At 37.1% G+C, this 24,769-nt stretch overlaps 1 protein-coding gene across 1 annotated transcript in view; it reads left to right on the top strand.

Annotated features, from left to right (window-relative positions):
• The window catches only part of pdgfc (platelet derived growth factor c), a 48,559-nt gene extending 44,639 nt beyond the window's left edge, over positions 1–3,920 (top strand). Inside the window, exons 4-6 of the mRNA XM_026182670.1 lie at positions 935–1,142; positions 1,281–1,501; positions 2,580–3,920. Coding sequence (XP_026038455.1) covers positions 935–1,142; positions 1,281–1,501; positions 2,580–2,693 — 543 coding nt within the window. The 3' untranslated portion in view covers positions 2,694–3,920. The remainder of the gene's footprint in view (positions 1–934; positions 1,143–1,280; positions 1,502–2,579) is intronic.
• Positions 3,921–24,769: the final 20,849 nt, after the last annotated feature.

Raw genomic sequence — 24,769 nt, 5'->3', positions numbered from 1 at the left:
AAACAAATAATACTGTTGCCAACCAAATCTACAGAGATAAATGTTGGAATGGAAAGTGATCAAAGGAGGTGGCAAAGATGCGATCTCATTTGGCAGCTTAAAAAATGTCTCTCATTAATTCCGATTTGTTTGTTTTTTTGCATCGGCGAGGGGGACTAATATAAAAAAATGTGTATTATTTTTAAATAATTAAATTATAATTATACTATTGCATTACTCATTGCATGGTCAGTTTTTTAAATGTTGAATTTGTTATCACGTTTGTCATGTATGACAAATTCTCATTTTCATTTTTATTTACAGACTGAAATTTCAGTCTTCAGTATGTTTCTGTCAAATGTAAGCGAATGCCTTCCAGTTTGGCCCAGTGTGGAAATCCCTGCATGTGTCTGTGATCCTCAGAGACTGTAGTCACTGCTAATCGAAATATTAGTTTGAGCCCCTGCTACAGTACGATGTTATGATTTTCAGCTTAACTCAAGTCCAGTTCACCATATCGTTTAATGACCTGTAACTCAAATTAAACTTTATATTTTATCATGATGTAAAATGTACAATAGCAGAGTAAGGTCATTTTTAACATCCTGTCACCAATGACAAAATTCCTCCTTCACTATAATTATCCTGTTTTAATATTTATAACCTAAAGTACACTTCCAACTTTTAAATGTCACACAAAGTGGCTGAGGTTTAAGTATCCTTGAGGCAGTTTATGTAATGAGGTAATTATTTGACCTTATTATGTATGGCACATTTCATCTTATTGAGAGAGTTGTGTATTTATTATGAAAGCTTGTTTAAAGACTTTTTCCATCAAAACCCAAAGCTATGCAAGTTGGACTCTTTACATTAAAAAAAACACTTTTTTTCAGTTAGTATGCAAATGACCCATCTGTTCCATCTCTCTTCATTTGATTTGTTGGTTTTCCCACAGAGTGTACCAGAGCCCAACGCCCCTGCAGTTCTCCCTCCATCCCTGCAGGATATTGAGGAGCTGTCAGAGGCTGTGACGGAGCTGAGCACTATAGAGGAGGTCATGAAGTACCTGGAACCAGAACGATGGCAGATGGATATGGAAGAGTTGTACAAACCTACATGGCATGTGCTGGGGAAATCATTCATCCACAGTAAGAAGGCCCGAGGTAGGACATTATTAACATGTTTGTTTTCATGAATTAAATGTAAATTTAGTCCAAGAGCCACTACTGAAATGATTAATATTAAAAGAATATGTTTTGGTGAAATGTTGTGTTGAAATAATAACATCTGATGCATTTGAGGTGGAGCTGATCTCAATCTTCTGAGGGAAGAAGTTCAACTCTACAGCTGCACGCCACGTAATTTCTCGGTATCCCTGCGTGAAGAGCTGAAAAGGACAGATGTCATTTTCTGGCCCAGCTGCCTCCTGGTGAAGCGCTGTGGTGGAAACTGTTCCTGCTGCTCTCACCGCTGCTACGACTGTCAGTGTATTCCTGCCAGAGTCACAAAGAAATATCATGAGGTAAATATCAATTTGATCATGGCATGATGAAATCCATTTGATGTTTATTTTGTTAGTTTTTATCTGAACACATAATAATATGAAAAACACCTGCAATATGAGGTAGAAAAAAATAGTTTTAATTATGGAATACGTGAATATTACTGCAGTTTTATTCAGATTTATATTGATTTTTTTAAACCTGGTTTTGTGCTATTCTGTTTTCTAAAGTTATTTTGGTCATCATCTTGGTAGAATCCTTTGTTATTTGCCTTTTACTTATCATTTTGATACAAATATGGATTCTACTTTCTCTCCTAATAGCGTGTGGAAGTAATATAGGTTGTTTGTACAAACAGAAGGCTTAGTGGTCTCTAAGGCCAGCAAATGCTGGGCCACAAGCAGAAATTGGTTACACGGACTTTGAAAGCTTTGAAAGGTTTTCACTTCTTCACAAAGCTTTACAAAAGTAATTTGTTTTCCCCTGATCTATGACATTTTAAAACTTGTCCTTGTATTCAAACAACAGATTTAAAAGATTGACAGTTACTCCCAAACGATTATATGTGGTTTAGAAAAACCACCACATTGTTTATGGATCTTGTAGTGAAACAGTGCAAAGACAGTTAAAATCAGATTGCCATTTCTTATTTTGTGAATTTTAACATTCTAATTTTTTTTTAACCTTCCAAAGTTTGCTACTTGCATACCATGTTACTTAAAACGTGTTTGCATTTCAATCAAAAATGGAGGATTTTTTGAAACCCAAACCTGATTTATGTACATTTTAACATGCATTTTTCAAAACAAAACAAAACAAAATGAACAATGAACATAGAATTTTAACACATCTGGGTTTTTATTTTTTTTACCATTACATGCAACATGTCTTACACATGTCAAAGCAAAATATTATTGGTTGGACTGGTTTGATATTTACAATGTACTTCACAAAGATTTTTTTTGTTATACCAAAATCACACAAACATTTCCACCCATCATCCGTGGTTCCACTTTGCAAAGCAGCAGTTAAAGGTCTAAATAACCTATCCACTCAACATGCTTTAAAAACACTGCTTCTGGCCTCTTTTGTAAACAGGTTCTACTGTTGAAACATCGAAGTGGTGTACGAGGTCTCCAGAAGTCCATGACAGATGTGCCCTTGGAACACCATGAAGAGTGTGCCTGCGTGTGTAAAGATGATTCTGACTGACCTCAGACATGTGTAACAGCTGCCAACGGAAGCATGCGGATGTTAGAAATGAACCTCTGCCGCTGTTCCTATCTCATCCACTACCACTGGAAGCTAACAAGATTCTCCTTTTATCCTGATGTCCTTTTACTAATTGGATGAAGCAGAACGGACTGGAATCTAATAAATCTTCCAAATGGATTTGACTGCTGTGGAATACCAATAGAGTGCTCTGAGTCCATTTTAGAAAGGCCAAAAAAAAAATCACTGGAGCAGATCTGGACCATTACCTATGAGCTCTGAAGACTATTTTCTTCCATTCTTCTGAGATAAGAACACTGAGGCATTTGCGCCATTTCTTCCTGAGGTCTTTTTTAAAGTTCAGTCAGTGTGGGCTGATACTGTCATGAAAAATGGGAGCTTCTTTGTTCAAGTACTTTTTTATATCTATAAGTGAGCTGGCTCCAGCTGCCTTGCCTTGCTCCCTTGGCTCCTCTATTATTACCATCAAGGCAAAGAAAGGTGGTTTTTAGCCGTTTCCTTTTGCTCCCCTCTTGTTTTACCACAGTTTGTCTGTGGCAGTGTACAAACACAGTATAGTTGAAATGTAACACTAATGAGACTGCATTACGTGTAAATATTTTGTTTACATTTCTTTTCTTTATTAGTGTGCATTTTCTGCCAAAGTTTTTCAAAGATAAGATCAAAGTTGCACATTCAGAATCAGTTAGAACTCCTTTTTTAAGTCTTCATTTGATCCATCTCAGCAATATTAAATCTGCTTGCTCAAGACATGCCTGGCGTCAAACCATTTTTTTTTCAACATTTGAGATTGTTCACAATAAGTATTTATTTGTTTAAGGAAAGGGAATTTAGGTCCAAGATGACTTGTGTGCTACATATTTCCTGTTTACTAGCCTCCTCTCTGTTTGTAATTTTTACATTTTGATTTTCTTGTGGATGTTTTTTTTTTTCATTTTTCTGTATGCCAATATTATTTATCTCTACTTTTGCTACAACTGTTTGTGTATTTTATAGTATTGGAAAGCAAAAATAAATTCTTCCATTTCTAACAGAATATGTAGTACTTGGGATTGGAAACTTTGATCCAACCACTGATATGAATATAGTACAAAACTCCGAAAAACAAAGGCACACATACTTATGAAAATCATCATCCACCGATATTATTGTAACCATGAAAGTAAATGTTTAGTTTCTAAAATGTTTTCACAAAAAATAAAAAATGAACAATTTTGCCCCACTAAAGTGGGGATGGGTTAATTGGAAACTCTAAAGTGCCCATAGGTGTGAATATGAGTGCGAATGGTTGTCTGTATATATGTGTTAGCCCTGCAACAGACTGACGACCTGTCTAGTGTGTACCCTGACTCTGGCCCTAAGACATCTGGGATAGCCTCCAGCGCCCCCTGCAACCCTGAAAAGGATAAGCGGAAGTGAATGGATGGATGAACAATTTTGCCACATAATGTAAACAGCGAGTCCCATTTATGAAATAGAAAAGTGTGACGTATTATATTATTCAGTGAATTTTTCTCAGCACAAACTTTGGTTTACTTCTGATGCACATCAAGGTGAATAATAATGCCAGGCAATCCACTAAATGTTTTGGTAACCCAAAATGAAGCATTATATTTATTCACGTCCAAATTTCAGTTAACATTCCACTAAATTTAGGGTCAGATATACATGTTGTGCCAGTTCAAACTGGGTTTGAAGTACTCTTGGTATTTACAATGAGAGCACAGTGACAGTATTGCACGTAACAGGTGGGAACTCAGACATGTTTGCGATTGGCCCAGGTGCATATGTGTTTCTGGGAGTTCTTTTCTCAAGTCAAAAAAGATAGAGAGAGGAAAATATTAAAACTAAGTGTGATTTACTAATGCTTGTAACACGCAATTTACTGCTAACTGTGCCAGGAAAAAAAAGCATGTCTCATTTTTTGTGCCAGATACTGAATTGAATTGCCTGTGTTTAAAAAACATTACATGTAAAACGAACCACACCTATGCGGGGATCGTGTGCACATGCTATTTTGTCCTATTTAGTAAATCTGGCCTTTACCCATCGATGGATAAGTGTAAAGAATATCCCAAAGCCTATTTAGAAAACCAGTTCCTGTTGAAATCTTATAATGGAATATAAACTGATGCATTTAAACCCTGAATTTATTAAATAATAATTTATATGGAAGTCTAGATAAAGTCTGCTAAATCAAACACTTTACCGTGGTTTACTATAATATCTTGTGACTATTGGCAATAGTCGTGCAAATATTGTATACAAATGAGTAAATAGTAGGTTGGAATTACACTGTAGAGAATGATTTAGAGAACATGATTTGCCAAATTTCTCACTAATCATGATTGTGTATGATTATACTTTTTAATCCAATAACACAAAGTTGGCAGGATGAACGTATGTTTTCCTGAAGAAGTGTGTTTTTCACTCCACAAGCTCTTTATCACACTATGAGCAGTATTGTTCATTCTCCCCTTGGCCATCAGGTCACCCAGGAGGAGGTTCTCATTTGTCCATCTCACACTGCTGTCCTGGCCAATTACTCTGATCTAATGTGCACCCTGGCAGGCATCTGCGGTGACGCCAGATGCTACTGCACAAACCCGCCAGCTCCCAGTGTGGCTTTTATAATATTAAACAGATTGTCTTTCTTTGTTGATGCAGTGCTTCTTTGCAAAGGAAACCTCATTGCACTGGCACGAGATCTGATATAGTACGAGGAGTAGGTTTGTTGTGTTTATATGAGTGAGTGGATGTGTACAGTTTAAATCTAGCACTTCCGCCCTTCACCTACGTGCCTTTCTGCCTTTTGCCATATTTTTATGAAATCAAAGCAGCCTGAGTCAGGCTAGACCTCATCATCATAGCATAATATTTTTTGGGCAGTTAACCAATTGTAAAACAAACGCTTATTCTGTGTTCCAATTTAGGACTTTTTAAATATTCTGTAGCTTAAAAAGTAAAAACCTTGGAAAGTATTGTGCTGTAACTGCAGACACTCTGCGGTCCACAGAAAATTCAACATCAGTGATTCATGGCAATAAAGGTGATAATAGTATATGATTCTGCAGAAGCTTTTGGAATTACTCAGACCAAAGGTTGAAGCACAAGGACATTCTCTTTCTGCCTGTAAATGAATGCTCTTTGCAACACAAGACATTCAGCTCAAATATTTCAAAGACGTATTTGAAAAATCCTGTTAACCTCTAATAAACTGCAGTTTTGACCTTGCCTATGCATGCCTCAATAGATGAAAAGATTAAACCTCGTACACATTCCTCCAAATAAGCACAGGAACATAATAAACTATCCCTCAATTAATTTCTTCACAGATGTCCCTAATAATTGTGTGAAGAGTTTCTATAACCCATCAGGTTCTACTGCTCACATCATCAATCATGTTTTGGTTGGAGACATAAAACATATATATTCATCCATCCAATCATTTTCTTCCACGTATCAAATTCTGTGCCCCAGTACGGCTGGAGCCTATCCCAGCTGTCACAGGGCGAGAGGCAGAATACACCCTGTGCAAGATGTCATTCTATCATAGGACTAACACAGAGACAGACAAACATTCACACTTACATTCACAATTAAAGCAAATTTAGAATCAGCAACTAACCAAAGATGCGTGTCTTTGAATTGTGGGAGGAGTCTGGAGTCCTGGAAAAGACCCCATGCAGACATGGGGGCTATGGCGGTAGGGAAATCTGGCCAGGATCCTTCTTGGACACCTCCTACAGTAGGTGAGGTGTTTCACGAGATTTCAGGACAGACCAAGGATAGAAAGAAGATTGTGTTTCTGGGCTGGCTAGTTATTTATTTCAGTTATTTTATATTGGGGTCAAAATTACACTAATTAGTTTTGTCATATAAACACAATATAAATCATGTTTACTTGAAATGACTGAAAACTAAGGGATTAAGAGTTAAAAGATGGTCGATTAGCTATTAAGTAAAAGTGGATTGTTTTTTTGGATAAAAACTACAAGTTGCATTAAAGAAAAAAAGCATTTTTGTAACTTGCCGAATTAATAATAATAATCTATTTTTTGTCCTTACATGACAGATATTATATAACTAATGGTGCTGCAAGAAAAAAAAAGGTTTTACTATTTTCCTTTTACAATAAACTGTTTTTGGGGTCCTCAGCGACGCTATGTTAAATATGGTGGTAGAATGAAGGTATAATAAAAGAACTCAAACAAGCAGCGGCTGGTGTAATCTTTAAAGTTATTCATGTAGAAAAAAGCGCATTAGTTGGAAAACAACTGCAGCAATGTGTGCGGTCCAGCAACCAAGCAAAACTAAGTGTTCAGTAACTGAGCTCCAAGAACGAACTTAGTTCTATGACCTAAACCAAACTTCTCAGGCGTTGCAAGTGTGCCTGCTGCACGTCCCAGCTCCAGTCCAATCTGTAAAGAAGGCAGCCACACAAATAGGTAGACACAGAAGCTGGGTGGCTTTGCACAAAGAATGAAAATGCTGCAAATACAACTAGTATTGTATCTTTATAGTTTACTAATTAAACTAATTGACATTGAAAAACTAGTTCATGCATTTATTACTTCTAGGCTGGACTGGCTCCCTTCAGTGGCTTCCTGTTAAATCCAGAATTCAAAATCCTGCTCCTCACATAAAAGTCTTAAATAATCAGGCCCCATCTTATCTTAATGACCTTGTAGTACCATATCACCCTATTAGAGCACTTCGCTCTCGCTCTGCAGGCCTACTTGTTGTTCCTAGAGTATTTAAAAGTAGAATGGGAGGCAGAGCCTTCAGTTTTCAGGCCCCTCTTCTGTGGAACCAGCTTCCAGTTTGGATTCGGGAGACAGACACTATCTCTACTTTTAAGATTAGGCTTAAAACTTTCCTTTTTGCTAAAGCATATAGTTAGGGCTGGACCAGGTGACCCTGAATCCTCCCTTAGTTATGCTGCAATAGGCATAGCCTGCTGGGGGATTCCCATGATGGGTTGAGTTTTTCCTTTTCAGTCACTTTTTTCACTCATTATGTGTTAATAGACCTCTCTGCATTGAATTGTACTTGTTATTAATCTCTGTCTCTCTTCCACAGCATGTCTTTTATCCTGTTTTCCTTCTCTCACCCCAACCGGTCACAGCAGATGGCCCCGCCCCTCCCTGAGCCTGGTTCTGCTGGAGGGTTCTTCCTGTTAAAAGGCAGTTTTTCCTTCCCACTCTCACCAAAGTGCTTGCTCATAGGGGGTCATATGATTGTTGGGTTTTTCTCTGTATGTATTATTGTAGGGTCTACCTTACAATATAAAGCGAAGCACCTTGAGGCGACTGTTGTTGTGATTTGGCACGTGTGTAAAGATGATTCTAATATATTATATATAAATAAATATTTATATAAACAAAAATTAAATAAACTGAATTGAATTGAATTAAATGCATTCTGGGCTTTACTGCATCGATGACAAGTTACTGAACTGATTTCTAATGGATGCAAGCACAGCAAAATGCCTTTAGGTTTAGGTTTCCGTGTTTTCTCATTTAATTTCTTTCTGCTCATTTTGAATACTTTGGTTTTTTTTAAACTGTCACCCCCTGCCTGTACCCAAAAGCTTGAAAATCCTCTGGCATTGTCTCAGATATCAACCACCAGCACTTTAGCCAATGGCAACCACAGCAGAGGTCTGGCGCTGTCATTTTCCATCACTCCTGACTAAATTATACTGTCCAAAAGTTTGACATCAACCCAACAAACAACAAAGGGCTGTTACAGCATTTTTTGGAATATAAATTTATTTATCTGCTCTTCTTGATTCCCGTAGTGATTTGCAGGTCTTGTTATCATGTCCTCCAATGAACCTTTGGTTACATCTTCTCCGAGACCAAACACGAGCTCAGCAAGTACTTTTAGGAGCAATTAAAATGGTATGCATACAATTTTCTTTTCAAAAACCTGACAGATGTCTTGTGAAAACAGAATCTGCTGTACATTCCAAATGTATTTTAAGTATCGTTGCAGTGCTGTTGCACACAAAATATGAGTTGCCATTCTGCTGAACTACTTTATGTTTTTATCAAGTTCTCCTATTTTATTTCCAAAATAATTCACTACAGCTTTCAAAGCGTTAACATTAATAAACATCCATCTCCTGTAACTGGCAGCTGACTCTAGATTTCAACATGCAGTCTGTGAATTGATCTTAGCTTGAGGTTGTTTATAACTGTGTTGGAGCACTGCCTGATAGAGGAAATTTGGCAGCCCGTTCAGATGATATCTCCAGCATCCCTAATTGGTTCACAGTACATGGATGGAAAGGCCAAATTGACGGGTGCATGTTACGTTTCTGATAATTATAGGGTGTTTCAGTGGTGGTTTTCAGAGAACAAGCTGTTGTTTCTGGGAATGTAAGGTCCTTGAATTTAGGTAGAATTAATCATGGGTCAAAGCATCATTTACAAAGCAACCCAACAGAGGAGAGCTCTGTGTTGAACATACTTTAGGTTAAGTCATTTGACAGATGTCTCCCTTTTCAGCTTTCATCTCCTCATTACATCCAACATTTAACCACTCCACCTTACCACACCAAGATGAAAGGTTATTACATTTACCCTGTACTCTATAATACACTATACATTAAACATCCTGCTGTAAATCAAATATATAGGCCTATGAAACCCTAGTCACCAAATGTAAATTGTATCCAAGTTGTCATAACTTCTAATATATGGTGTGCTTTTAAAATAACATAGCAAATGGATATTGAATAAGTGCTTTGCATCACCCTCAGCTAGCGATTCTGTGTGAACTACATAAAGGTTGTATGTGCCCTGTAATATATGCAGGATGTGCTGGCGGTGATGCAGGCATTTTGCTGGGGTGGGACTGATTAATTCTGACAAGAGAGCTCCCACTATTATTTATTAACCTTAAACACAGATGGCCATAAGGGAGCTGCATCCTTACTAGCAAGTCAAAGGTCACCGATTCTTAACAGGCAGTGATTTGCTAACCCTGGAAGTCCACCTTCTTGGTTTCTAATGATCATTCAAGCTTTGGAAAATCAGATTTGGGGTGTGGTGTCGGGGGGTAGGACTTTATTTTCCTATTTTAATATTCAAAAGTGCAAAGGTTAAAGTATTAAAGACGTGTCAAGAGAAATGAAGAGTCTTCTTTATTTTCTTTTAAAAAGGTTAAAAAAGCAGATACTTGGCAGAAATATTTCACTTTAAGGAAACCATGTTACACAGACCTTTTGTTTTGAGAAGTGTGTGAAAAGAAATATTACCAGTAGTTGCAGCCACTGTGAAGTGGATGATGACAGTGGTGATTAAGTTATTGTATAAAGCTATAAAAAAAAAAGATATGGTAGTATCGGTGTAACAGTTATCCAAATGCTATGCCTTCTGTTTGCTTCCCTTTAGTAAAGAGAATAAATGGGCAGCTTATGCCGTGTTACAGTGATATCTGTCTCCAGCTAAAATTTACTAGTATGTGAGTCAGGCTAGAGTAAAACACTGCAGTGTTTTTAACTTTTAAATAGCACTAAATTAAATATTAAGTCTTAACTTAATTTATATTTACATTAGGTGTAAAGTCAGAAAAAAAGACCTATGCTTTTCAATGCTGTGTCTCATTCAAGTGACAAAATGTAACTTTGAAAGCCCAAAGTGGTAAAGTTTGATGTTAAATTAGGCCAGGTCATGTGATGTATGCTGTCTCATTACTGGGACACATAAGTGCAACAGAGTGAATGCTAATATTACACCCGTGAATTTTCCACCCATGGAAAAGGCTTATTGCAGGGTTTCCTATAGCCATAATTCTGACTATGAATCACAGAAATAAATAACATATCAGATTCAAGATGGCAGGTGAGTGATGTGCTGTGGCTACATATCAAGGTGACAGATGTGTGCTCCATATGGCCCTAGAACACAAAGGTCATATAATCCCGAAGGAGAGTTAGATTACCACTAGGAGTGTCGTGTGACTGCCAGGACCTAGATCTTCATACCCCTCTTAGAGAGCTAATGTGTCGCAAAGACTGATTTTCTTTTAAAAAATCCAAAACATAAAGCCACTAGTTAGAGGTTATATTTTTTTATATGTATGTCGTAAAATCTACAGCGTGAATGTGATTGTACATATTTTATTGGAAGTATATAACTGACTTTTACAATAACACATGCTCTTCTTTTTGCTGAAATTATTTGATTTCATTTAGGACAATTAGGTTTAAGTTCAAGAAAGACACTTCAAAGAATAGACGCTTTGCTTTTGTATGACTTTATGTTTTGAGAGGCTTGAGTAAGGGGGGCAAACTAACCTACAACTAAATTGTTATCATCACCTTAATTCTAGATTAATCATAGAGCAGAAAACTGATCTTCACAATTTTACCTAGGCTTTCACTTTAAATTCATATTTAGAAACTCCAGCAACAAAGCAGAAAATTTTGCTGTTACCTGTTTTCATCCCTTACAAATTTAATTGTGTGGAGCAAATGTCACATATACCAGATGTATCCCAACCTTTAAAGTCATCAGAGTCTCCTGACTTAGCCTTTGGGGGCAGCATTTGAATATTGCTTCAAAGCTAAAACTGTCATGAAACCAAGCTAGACTAAAGGAAGACACATCACTTTTATTTCCTACTCTGTTGGATTTTTTTTTGTTTATCAGATGTGATATATAAATAAAAGTGACTTGATATGTTAAATCAAGGATAACCGTCTCTAATTCAGTTGCACAGTTGTAGTGTTAACACCAAAAAAAGGAAAATCAATTCTACCAAAAAATGCAATACTCAAAAACCTTGTTCTCTTTTAAATGGTGGTTTCATAGCAAGAAGGGGAAATGACTAAAGGGAAGCGTGTAAGCCAGGGGTAGACAGTTTGTTTTACAGCTTTAAAGCGCTGCACATTAGATCATAGACTGAACACAGCAGGCACAAGAGTCTTTGACCATCAATGAATTATTTTCTTTTCTACAAGCCCGGACTTGCCCCAGCGCTTCACTTTGAGTCACACGCACAAATGGGCCAAGTCAAATGGTTTATGCATCCTGTTTCCTTTTTTCAACAGTGTTTGAAAGGAGGGGTCACAGACCACATGTGAGGCACAACACAGGTCCCAGTCAGCAGTCCACTAAATGTCCCATTCATGTCGAGGCGCTGCTGAGCCAGGGCTTAAAATCTACTTGACTGATGTGGTCACTGGGAAAAAAAACTGTAATGCATGGGGTCGGTTTACCCTGAAGCAACGCAAGGGCACAAATTTAGGAAACTGGCCAAGTCACATGGAGCATTTTCTTTTCCAATCATTCAGTTTCTGGATATTGTTCTTAATTATCTAAGGCACTGATATCAGTGCATTCAGCACAACTTCAAGCTCAACTTAAAAAGCCTGATTCAGTTGATGAGGAGCACACTGAAGCAGAGCTCCAAGGAAGTTAACATTTCTAACTTTCCCCCCTGTTATCAATGTAGACATGTATTCCAAATTAAGTCCTGAGTTTTAAACTAAAATAAACTCATCATGTGACCTTATAAACAAAGTCCAGCCAGTGTCCTTTTAAGGAAGAAGAACAATGTTTGAACATACCACAATTTCTGAGCCATAATGGTGGGAACCATGTACTTTGAAGAGAGACCAAAGACAACACCAGATATCATGTATCTGCCTGTGCTGCCACAGACACTGAATCTTAGTGTATTTTGATTTTATTTTAGTTCAGTTGACATTATTTTATCTCAGTACTTCTACTGCATTTTTCTTGCTTGGTCACATTTTCCCTTTTCAGTTTATGCTCTCTGGTAGCACTTTTCCCCACCAGTGCCCAGTTTGGTCTCTAGGGGACCATTTGACTGTAATCACCAGCTGTGTACCTCTTAGAAGTTGTTGGGGGAGAAACTGCAGGTGTTGGTACGTTCTGTTGAGATGATCTCACATTTGTGAGTGTCTGGGTTAAACTCATTTACCTCCCATTTTTCATACGTTTTTTTTCCCTGATAGATTAAACTGTGAAAATCTTTGAATAATAAATATTATATAAATGCTAACAGAGTGTCCAAAAAATGTTTTTGTGCTGTCAGTGAAGTTCATTTTGAGACCAGTGTAAAGCACAAAGACCTTCCTTAACTTGCACCCCCTCATTAGAAAAGGTGTTCTGATCTCTAGTAGTTAAATTAAAGAAATAAATTAAGAAATAAGGTCCTTTTTTGTGAATTAGAGTGGGGGTTTTTTTTAGACATAAGGGCTATGATGTCAATCAACCACACACACAAAAAAAAATCCTTCTTATATGTTTAATTCTACTGTATCAGTAAGTCACCCCAAGCCATCAACTCTGTTTTAAGACCAAAATTCTTGGATTTATGTGACCTTACTTAAAAATGAGCTGATATATCAAGATGGTACATAGTAAACAATTACTTTAAATTTCTCAATCATCATTTAGAACTTTGTTTTATTAGCTGTGTGCTCCAAATTAATGCAAAAACAGACTGCATCGAACAGGACAGACCATTCTGAGTTGTCAAGACCTATTTGGTCTAGAAATGAAGACTTTGGGAAGGCAAATCCCTGAACGGGGACACTGCTGTTGTCTAAGTGCTCATTTTTTCCATCAGATATACACTTGAGAGCATGTTCTACTTAAAATCTCCAAACGCACCCTGATCCAGCAGAAAATATCTTTGGGGCCAACTTGCTTTTAACCTGCTAATTAAATATTAATTTAGAGTCTTTTCTTGTCATCTCATATTTCTCTGGAAACTGTTTTTTAGGGTCCTACAATATAAATTGAATGAAAGTGAAATTTACACACATTTACAGCAATTCATGCTGCAATTACTGCAAGACTTGCATCATGGTTTTGTCAGTAATGCAGTAGATGAGCATTTCAGCAAATTAAAGTAACCCTTTGTTGCGGGTTGATTTCTCATTGTCCAGTGAAAGAATTTGTCACAATCATTTACAAGATTTGCATTCAAGATGTGATGTAATACAATAACCTTTGATCACATAACAAAAAAACTATCTAAAACTTTGCCTTCGGTTTTCAGCTCCTACTTGCTCTGAGACTATATGGCAGTTAGTGTGTAGCATGGCTTTTCATATAACACTAACTGCTAAAGTTTTTCTGACGAAAATGTCTTTGAAGTTGCCCTCTGATAAGATCAAACACTAATATAAATCTGTTACAGAATTATTAAATACAGAAAGTACACAACAAGCAAAAAAAAATAAAAAATCCACTTGCTTTGCTCTCTGAGAAGGCATCAAAGCCTTCTCAATCCCCCAGGTATTGGCTTGAATAGGTTAAAGCAGCACGACAGGACTTGTAGATCAACGATGGGCCATTGCTCTTTGATAAATACTACGTACTGCCAACAAGTAAGCACTTTGCAACTGAGCTTTTTTAGTGATAGCAGTACAATTTTGAAATTACTAACTACTTTAAAGAGCGTTTGTTAACAGAGATCACAAAAACAAAATGACAACCCAGTGAAAGAAAAATAAAGCCACTTTTTTTTCTTTTAATTTATTGAAAAAAACAGCATTTCTCATGCACTGAGACATCAGTCACAGGTACATTCATCAAGAAGTCAACAAGGTCATCAAGCTCTGGTTTTGGTGGCATGGAAAATAAAAGACTTTTCTTGCATCATACCCTTTATGGCCTTTTAAAAGTGAGTTAACTGTGAAATAGATTCTTAGAGAGATAAGTGGTTTGGCACTAGCTCACTGTAATTCTTTAAGCTGTGTTTAGGCCTGCAGTAATTTATGCTGGCTGCTCAAAGAACAAGTACTGACTTAACTGTACATCTAACTACGTTTTTTGCCCAGCTTGCACACTGTACATTCACAGCAGTACATGAAGTTGACAGGGCGTAGAGACTGTTTTCATCTGAAAGCACACTGTGCCAAGTAACTGCGCCTTAAATGAGGCTGTTTTTATTGGCTCCTTAGCGCTTGGCTCATGGTGAGTATAGCTTGAGCAGGCACAGCCTGTAGTGTTAATAGCTTGTAAGGTCCTGACTATGCTTTCAACTTCAGCGGTGAGTGAGGCAGTTTGTAATTATTTTACCCACAAACAATTATGCATATTTCATCTAACTGATAAAAGTTTCACCTCTATATGTGTTCGCTTTCTTTACAACATGCCATTATGCATGACGTACTAGTAGCTCATACCTATGAACTCCAGTATTAGAGCTCCTTGATATTACTGTGGAAAATGTAATGGGCATTTTCCCATTACATTACCTAATTTACAACTTAGTGCATGTTAGTCTGGATTTATTAAGGAAATAACTCCACGGTAGGGAAAGTCAGGTCCTGTTGTTTTACGAGTAAATGAAGCAAACAGTGCATTTAACCATTCAGCCTCAAAGGAGAGCTCTCGAAAACATTTCTGACACCTTCCCATCTTTTAAAGTACATTTGATGATTATTAAGATTACATTTTGACAAGGTCTGAGAAATACAGTACAGTCTTTTCCTAAATTGTAGTTTTAGTCTTTTATGAAATGCACTGTGTTGTCATGAAATGTAAACTTCAAAATGACAAAATAACCATGTTGAAATAAAATTGAATGCTGCTGTATGAAGCAAGAAAAAGTTGAAATACAGAATTATTATTATTTTATTTGTTTGTTTATTTATTTATTGGAAGAAGAAGGCATATTATATAACAGAAAGCAAAATGTGCTGTATGGACAAGAAAGCAAGAAGCAAAACTTAGCATGTGAATAAAAATATCCAGGAAATGATGAGGGAAAACATATGAGTGCATCTCAAAAAATTGCTAATAATTTCCCCACAAAAACAAATAAATCTATTTTAAAACGTGTCTGTTCAATCTAGTGGAGAGACAGTCAAACTGCATGTAGGAACATCGGCAGAGGGCAATGCCAGACAGGCCACAGTTAATTGCCAGGTGACTGAGCGTTACTTGGGTCAAAAGTGCACAAGGGAGATCTATGTGGAGCTAAGTATCATACACTTAAATATAAATGTTTACTTTATTTGTGGTTACCAGTTGGAGCTACTCCCAGATTTATCCACAAATGTGACTGTGAAATGATTAAAAACCTTGCTTACTGTATGAGTCTAAGGTGAAAGTCGCTCTGATTATCAGCTACTAGGATCAAAGCGATGCTGCAGTTTCCCCTAAATATATCTACTGCTGGGTTGTTTGGTTTATTACTTAAACATTTCAAAAGAGAATCCCGTATGTGGTGAAAAGAAAGATTGATGATAGAGGAGAGTTGATATAAAAATGAACTCTGTGGGAGGAAGTACGCATGCATTGGTGGTCTGCCACTGCTGGCACCAACTGTGAGTGTTTCCGCTGGAGATGCCAAATGGCTCCAGGTTGTGCCAAGAGAGAGATGGATCAAGGCGACGGGCCGAGCCGTGGTATTCCCATGTCTCTGATCACAGAAGGTAGACTCTACAGGAAAACCTGGGAAAATCTGGAGGTGGGAAAAGGTTCTGATTTGCTCTCTGAGTAGAGCTCTGACTCGCCTGTGCTGCAAACCTCTGTGGTGAGTTTTCATTTAGATCAAAGGGCCCAACCCCATTTCCAAGCATGCAAACAGAGAGAAACATCTGCAGCAGAATCCATGATATTTCCCGTGAGGGTTTTCAGAGAGGGCTTACTAAAACAAACTCCTCCATGCTGTTGACCACACCCCTGACCACTGGAGCTCTGACCACTCCATGTCTACATCTGTGCTGGTATGAAAGGAAAATGACCAAGAATGGTCTTGCTAATCATTAGAAAATTAATACAGTACTCTGTAGTTTGTTTGTTTGTTTGTTGATTTAATTCAAATTTGAAATGTAGTTTATTGTATATTTACTGAAATGGCATGATGAGAAAAGCCATTTCTTCCATTGAACTTTAAAACGCTTGATTCTCATGATCAAGTGAGTTTTTCCACAAAGTTCAGGGATGATCTATACTATGAGGGTATGTGACAAAATGTGAAACAGACTTGAAAAACGCTTAAGCTATATACAAAACATCTGTAATGGTCTCATCTTTGGGGCACATTTCATTGTATGCTGAAGGAAAATGAAAACTTAATTTGAGACCATTTTGTAGCAAGATTACACCACTCCAACAATGCGTTCTAGGACCCAACCTATTTTGTGTTTATTCACCAGATGATGATAGCTTATTTGGCTAACTACCAATACATTACAGAATGTGGGAAGAATGTGGACTGAGGGTGTAGGGTGGTAGAAGGGCACTTGGGCCCCCTAATTTCAACATTCTTTACTCATTACTCATTGATCAGAGCAGATCTATGAAATGTAACTTTCATTTATTTAAAAGTGAGACTATGAAAGAGACAATGTACTCAAAGAGAGTACTGAACATGAATCTGTGGGAGAATTCATTATCACCAAAGACTATCACACAAAGAGCCAGTTAACAGTGGGGCCGGCAGGGGAACATTGGAGCCAGATCTTGTTCCACTGATATAAGACATTTGAAGTTCAGAGCATTTGAAGCTACTAAATCCACTAATTTTATATTAAATATTTAGCAAAATGATTTTATAAGCATTTGGCCCCACTCACCCCATTTTTCAAGTAACCCATATTTGACAGGAGCATAATAAAAATGGAAATTCTGTTTTTGGTGTGCCACTCCAATATTTATAATGGCCACCCTATTGAAAATAATCTGGAGGCACCCCTGTCTGGATTATACCACAAATACCTGTATCTCTGTCATGGTCCTGGATTACTTGACCTAGTGTTTTTGAGTTGTGGACTTTTTAGTTCCCTTTTTTTATTTATTGTCTGCTAATTTTTGCTTACTGAAATAATGGTTCATTATTTGTTTATTAACTAATTCTCAATAGTCTGCATTTGGGTAATTAATCCCTTATGACAAACCTATGGGGAAAAAAGAATAATAATAAGACTTAAATTCAACAACACTTTCAGATCGTTTTTAGCTCATTTGACTGATTTTTATGTTCTGCTGTCTGTCTATTCCGATAGGAGCTTGTTCCTGTAGTCCAAATGCAATAACTTGCCAAGGTAGCTGTCAAGCAAAAACACCTTCCAGAAACACATTTGCTCATCTACACACTTCTGAGGTTTTGTGTCTTGCATGTATACAACACTACAGCCATGACAAAATCTGTCCACAAACATATAAAAAACATTTAGTTTTCTTTTTTCTTTTTCTATTTATTTATTTATATTCCTATTTTTTGCTTTGTATAACCCACCATCTCACTTGAACTCACCAATTCACTTTCAAAGGAAGAATCTCACACCTGTAATTTTCATAGCAAATGAGCACTCCACATACTCAGTACAACCCCAGAGACATTACGCTCTGGTGTAAATATCATATAGCACTGTGCCTTGCTTAAGTGCATTTATGATCAATAAAGAGACTTTTCTTTTTGTCATTGATCAGGCACATCTGCAAACGAATGGCAAAACAACCTCCTTCTCTGTTCAAAGCACCACTCCAGCTTGGTTGGGGATTGCGTTGCTATGGTAATAAGCATCCTGGCTAGTACACAAGGGAGACGACCCCTAAAAGAACAGTTACCCTATGCAGCACATAAATGAGAGGGAAAAGCTGTCTGAGGGAGCCTGGTTGAAAAGGCATCATACTGCTTTCATACATGGTAGGATTAACTTGCGAGTGGTAGATGGCATTAATAAATAGGAGCCTACTTCATATCTCACATTCACACGCACACAGACACATGCAAATGAAGCAGAGCTTCAAGTTTGCCTAGCTCCTTCTTTAAATGTTTCACAGAGTCTTGTCACGTTGAGGCAGTATCATGAAGCACTTTGAATAAATAAAGACTCAGATTTTATTTTTCATAAGCCTTGCCTTTCAGTGCCCCTACCGACAATATAAATGTCTTGTATGTATGAGGACAACAAAAACCAAACACACTGATAATGGAGAAAGCATTACTTGAAGACAATGTAGTGTGGTAACTAAAATACATTGTTTGAACATCTATGAATAGTCAAAACTATGTTGTATGAAAACCTTGAGATTTTTATACAAATGCCAACAGGAAGAGATTGGATGACAGTGACTACATCAGGGTCTACACCTTAATAACCATGTGACTATTTTTTGGAGTTCTGTGCTCAAAATGTTAAAAGTGATTGCAATGTAAAAAATGCATTATTTTATTATTAAGCAATCCCTTCAGGATTTAAGCCACATTCTGAGCAAATGCAGGTGTTATCACGTTGCTTAAATGGAACTGAAGGTGATTATAATCCTTTCTGAACTCTGGTTGAGAAAGCTTAAAGCTAACTGTCACACACAGTGATATTTTATGCAAAAAGGAAAATTAATGAATGCTTTGACATATAAATTGTGCATGAAATGGGAAAACATTACATTTGTGTACAGGAGTACATGATGTTATTCAGTTGTGATATAACAAATCAGTCTCAGAGAGAGGAGACACAATATGCATGCATAATATAGCTAAACAGCACCAAAAGCACATGAATGAGTATTTAAGGAAGGAAAAAGGTTAGATGCCAAATGTAGTGTAAAACGAGCATAAAGGGGTTACTGTTGCCGAGTAAAGTGCCAATTAATGTTCGCCATTTTTTTACAGTTTGATTGTAACTCATAAGATATGAATGTTGCATGCTCCATTTTTCCATGTAAGCTCCATGGGATCACGTAGAATGACAACGTATACATCTTCAGGGACATTTGAATGCAGTTTGGCAGAGAGGAACTCCCAGCTTGGTATTTTAAAAAAGAGTGGGCTTATATTTTTGAGCTTGCAGCTTGCAGACTGTATGAATGGTTACCAGGCAACAGCACCGAGAGCTGCTGGAATTGAAGTGTCTTCAACTAAAACTTCCTGCAAAGCAAATTTCAAATGGAAGCCATCCAAACACAGTCAGACACTCAATTTAAACAACTCAAATGAACATGGTGTTAGCAGACACACAAATACACATTCAGCAATTCAAATGTTGCTACTACATTATCTTTGACATAAACAGCACATATGATTTTGCATGTTATCCTTCTTACAAATAAATGTGTTGACTCAATCAGGGTAATAGGGACAATGCACAATATTAAGGATCTAAAGAATCAATCAATTCTCAGCCTTTCTTCTCCTCCTCCTCTTCCTTTCTCTCTGAGAAACATTATTTGAAGGCACTTGCACAGCATAGTTCATGTATGTGTGGTGCTGCACTAACTTGAACATGCAAAGCTGAAACACAGACATGGAAGACAGTCTATGAAATGAACTGTTGAATTCTTTGATTAGATTAAATAAATCTATCTGAGGCAATAAAAACCAACAACAAGCATGCAGGTGCATTAAGGGTGGCTTGGTACCAGCAAGATGTATAAAACCATATTTTTATATGTTTTTTAATAGTAATAATATCAAACATTAATCTTTCTGGCTGGTTCAAGTCAGGAGGTATTTGTGGAACAAATAATGTATCTGCTGTGCATTTCTGCTGCATGTCAGATTTCACAAAACAGTCCACTTTACTGCCCCAGTTCATTTGCTCCATGTCTCTGACCTCCAGTTTCCCCTTAATTTATCAAAGGACCTTTTCTGCTGTTGCTGATATAAGGCGTGCTCAGCTATACTGACATTATATGGCATTTTTCATTGTCGTTGTTAGTTTTTATTTCTCCTGCATTTGGCTCCAACAATATGCACTGTTGTGAGTGAGTGTGGGTGACTGCTGAGATTTGGAAGATCTACTCATTAAAATTCCCGAAGACGTTTCTGGCCTCGTTAAAGACTGGCTGTCTGGTCAGGAGATAAATTCCACCCACACCTTTTTTCTTGCCTCTGTTTTTCTCTTCTGCTCTTTGTAATCATGCTCTCTCAAAGGCTTCAATATGAAAGGGAATTGATGGCTCAAAGGGCCCCAGGATGCTGCATAATGTTTCAGTGACTCCTTGTAAGCAGACTTTAGTCATCCAAGAAGCTTGCAGCAGTTTGCATCCCTTTTCCTTGTCTTTTTTAAAGAAAACTTAATTTAAGAGTAGACAACATTTTAACTCTAATCTATATTGAACCAAAGCCCAAAGCATATGTGTTACCAAAAATAAGGTAAAAGCTAAGATAGTGTTAACGTAAATGTGGAAGCTACTATAGAATGTGATTTTGACAATAACTTCATCAATAAAAGTAGATATGTAACATGTAATACTGGGAAAAATGCACAGGTATAAAAAGAATAATTAATTAATTTAAAAAATGCTTTTCAAGCAGTTAGCTAACATGAAATCTGATCACAAATGTCATGTAAATACAGTGTAGGACTAAAGCAGGAACTTAATTTCTCTAAACAACAGTGTGTTCCCCTGTTTTTCTCTGCATTTCTTTCTCAACAACAGATGAAGGAACTAACATACAAGGTAAAGGTGGTGAGGAACCAAACACATAAAGAGCTTTCATGTTCATTTCTGTACCATCAAACACATTTTCTGGATAGATATTTTAAGATCACAATGACTAATGTGTCATTTGCATTTACTGTATTGTATTATTAAAATGCTGTTGCCAGAAAGGGAGTGTTTCCTCTATTGTGGGCATTTTGTGTCATTTCAGAATCTGTCAAATTGAAGCTTTTCTCTAATGTTTGTATTAACGAGTCAAATTTCGACTGTTATTATCGAGGTGAGCCTGTGCAAAATGTAGCCTCAGTTTCCTGCTCTGAGCTGTCTTTCACTGTTGTAGCCCATTAGCTTCACGGTTCAACATATTGTGCTTTCAGCGATGCTCTTTTGCATATCTTGGTTGAGAGGAGTGGTTATTTTAGTTACCCTGCTTTCCTATCAACTCTGAGCAGTCTTGCCATCTCCTCTGGATATTTTTACTCACTGAACTGCCTCTCACTGGATATCATATACCTTTTTTTAGATGGTTCACTGAGACAATCCCATTTGGTACCAACAACCACACCTCATTGAAAGTCCATTTTATCACCTTTCTTTCTGCCATTAAATTGCTGCCATGTGACTGGCTGATTGGATATTTGCAATAACACGCAGCTGGAACACCTAAAAAATTGGGCAGTATATACTCTTGTGTGATGAAAAATTGTAGATATGTGACTAATACTGTATAGGAATAAATCATTTGAATGAAGAGATGGGAAAGAGAGGAAGTAATAATGCTATAGATGTAAAAAGACAATTGCAAAATGGTGTGGAACCGCACTGCTGCATTCCAGCAATAAAAAGAACAAAAGCCAAATGACTGTGGAAGGAAGATTATGATGAAGTTCCTCCATCTGTGTTGGTGGCTTAAGTCGCACTGGGAAAGCACCTGTGTGAGACAGAGCCCATTACAGAGCCGTTACAAGGCCATCTCCACAGAGGACAGACCACAAGTGGCCAATTAAATAATTAGAGCATCCCTTTTCTCCATGTTCTCCCTCTGCTTCTCCTTTATCTCTAGCTCAGAACTGAAATTCTAAGCTCAAGCATAAAAAACACGTAACCCTCACTCCTGTAGGCCCAGCTGATACACGAAGGGGAAATATCACCATTAAAGGAAGGAGAGAGAATATGTCATTCGTCTTTGTCGCCACACAACAGGACTTGCTTACTCTATTTACCCAAGTCATTACTACTGCAGACTGTGGAAAATAATTATGTCTAAAAGCATCTGAATTGAAGCATGGACTCGTTTCTTTAACATTGTCTTTCTGGCTTATTTCTGTTTTTGTAGAACTTCTTAGTGTATTTACAGTATGTTTAGATGCACAAACAAACCTGGATTTAGTATGATTTTGGTGTGGAGAACAGGCTTTGGTTAAACAGCGTTTAAGGTTCATGAGCATCTTTTGTTAGTGTGGGAAGAAGCTGAAGAGACACACCACAGACATGCGAAAAACCAGGTACTATCTTCATAAAGTGTGACTTTACTGTTAGAAACTTGCATGTTTATTTATTATTAATTCTATAAAAAACAAAGCATAAAAGCAAAAACGTGTTGTTTTGCTGCTTCTTGTCAGTGAACAGTTGCCAGGCAACCAACAAGAGAAGGCACTGTCCCCAGCCAAGAAATAGTCACATAATCCACTGTAAAGTGCATTGTTGCTTTAAAACTTTACGGGGGGATAAATCCAACATAATGTGTTAATTTGTTAAGTTTTAGTGGTGGTGGGAGGCAAATTTTGTTATTATTGGGCAGAGCCAAGATTGCTCTGCAAGATGTTTGCCCTAGTTTCAGTTTTTCCTATATCAAACAGCTGACTGGAGCCTCATGTTTAGTAGACAGATGCAGCATGTTAGTGTTTTAAATGTTGTCAAATAGTATGCCACACAACTGTATTTCAATGAATTATTAAGAACTGGCTGACACACAAAAACAAAATTCACACACAAACGTGATTCACTCTGTAAGACACTAATAATTGTGGGTCTTAGGAACTTAGGAAAGCCATAATAACAGTGGAGCAGGCTAAATGGCAACAGTGGGACAAATTAATTATCCATTCAGTCAACTGTCTTTGGAGGAACTCTTGTTCAGTTTGTCTCAGGACTATTGTATTGCATCCATTTACTGTATGTATTTCAGGTAATACACTGTATCACACAATAATAACACCTTAAAGACTATATTAACTGTATTGCTGAAACATGAAAGCATCACTCAGACCTTTTTTATCCTTAAATTTCAGGCACAGTGAGATCAAAACAATCGATGATCGCACATAAAATACTGCCAAAGCAATAACCCTTACTGAAACAGACCAATTAAAATGTACACTAAGCACACTAATACTTCTTCCTGGGTTCTTTTTTGTTTGTTTGTTTGTTTGTTTTTTATTGGGTTTTTTTGAGGAAGTGTACCAAGAAGAAGACAAACCTTGTTTTCACTCGTCTACCCTTTCCTGCATGACACTTGGTGATAAATAATAGAACTCAAATGCAGCCTTGGGATGCTGAGAACAGAGCAGCTCCCTAAAAATCAAGGCTCGAGATCAAAGGATTAGCTGTGCACCAGACAAAATAATGGCCGTGCATTTTTGGTGTATGCATGTGTAGGTGTGTGATTATCCCAGTAAAGTTAGAGTTAAAGAGACAGATCGTATTACAACATGGCAGGTGTACCTGTCACACCAATTGGTTGTATTGTATCTTAGCTTTCAGCATATAATCATATAATATTCATGCTAATAATATATATTGCATGACAATTCTGTACATACTAGGATGTAGTTTGTCTGTATTGGTAATGGGGTAGACATACTGTAAAAGAATACGGCTCTCTCTCACAGTATCTCTTCTGTCCTGTCTCCCTCTCCTCACAGCCAAGCGGTCATGGCAGATGGCTACACCTCCCTTTGCCAGGTTCTGCTAAAGGGTTCTTCCTGTTAAAAGGGTTTTTTTCCTTCCCACTGTTGCCAACTGCTCCCACATAGCAGACTTGGAGTTTCTAACATACAATTACATTCAATTTAGAATCACGGAATCAAATAATCATAAAATGTTCTCGCTAAGGTCTCTCATCTCTTAGTAAAAAGAGATTCCAAAAGATCGAAAATCGCTGGTCATGAACATCTGTGGGTACTGTTGTGCAAAGTTATTTTAGTAAATAGAAACAAAAATGCATAATTAAAGTATATTTTTTGGATTGTTTTATGTAATGCATAAGCTTTACTGCTCATGATTGACAATAGCTGTACAAATTTTATAATTACAGACAGTATAAAAATTACCAAGTGCTGTTCACAAGAGCGATATAGTCAGTGGGTAGTCAGACATCAGGACATACTTGTTAAATTCAATATGCATTTATTAAAGATACATTAGTGTTTCAAGCATGTTGGGCCAATATGAAGTAAAAACAAAATAAACGTTTTTGCTGTATCAACATCAATTTGATTCCCTTGTTTCCAAACCAAAAATAGTCTAAATATTCTCTTGGTGTTGATTGGTGAACATATCTGTTTATCACTTGGGTTCAAAATCTCTCAAAATGAGTTGAGATATAATGACTGTAAAGGTCAGATCAAACAATTTACATCATTTTCACATTTATCAAACCAT

This window comes from Astatotilapia calliptera, chromosome 2 (assembly GCF_900246225.1).
Source record: "Astatotilapia calliptera chromosome 2, fAstCal1.2, whole genome shotgun sequence".
In the NCBI taxonomy this organism is placed as follows: Eukaryota; Metazoa; Chordata; class Actinopteri; order Cichliformes; family Cichlidae; genus Astatotilapia; species Astatotilapia calliptera.
Note: the sequence above shows the minus strand (reverse complement) of the source record. Positions and strands in the feature narration are given on the sequence as shown.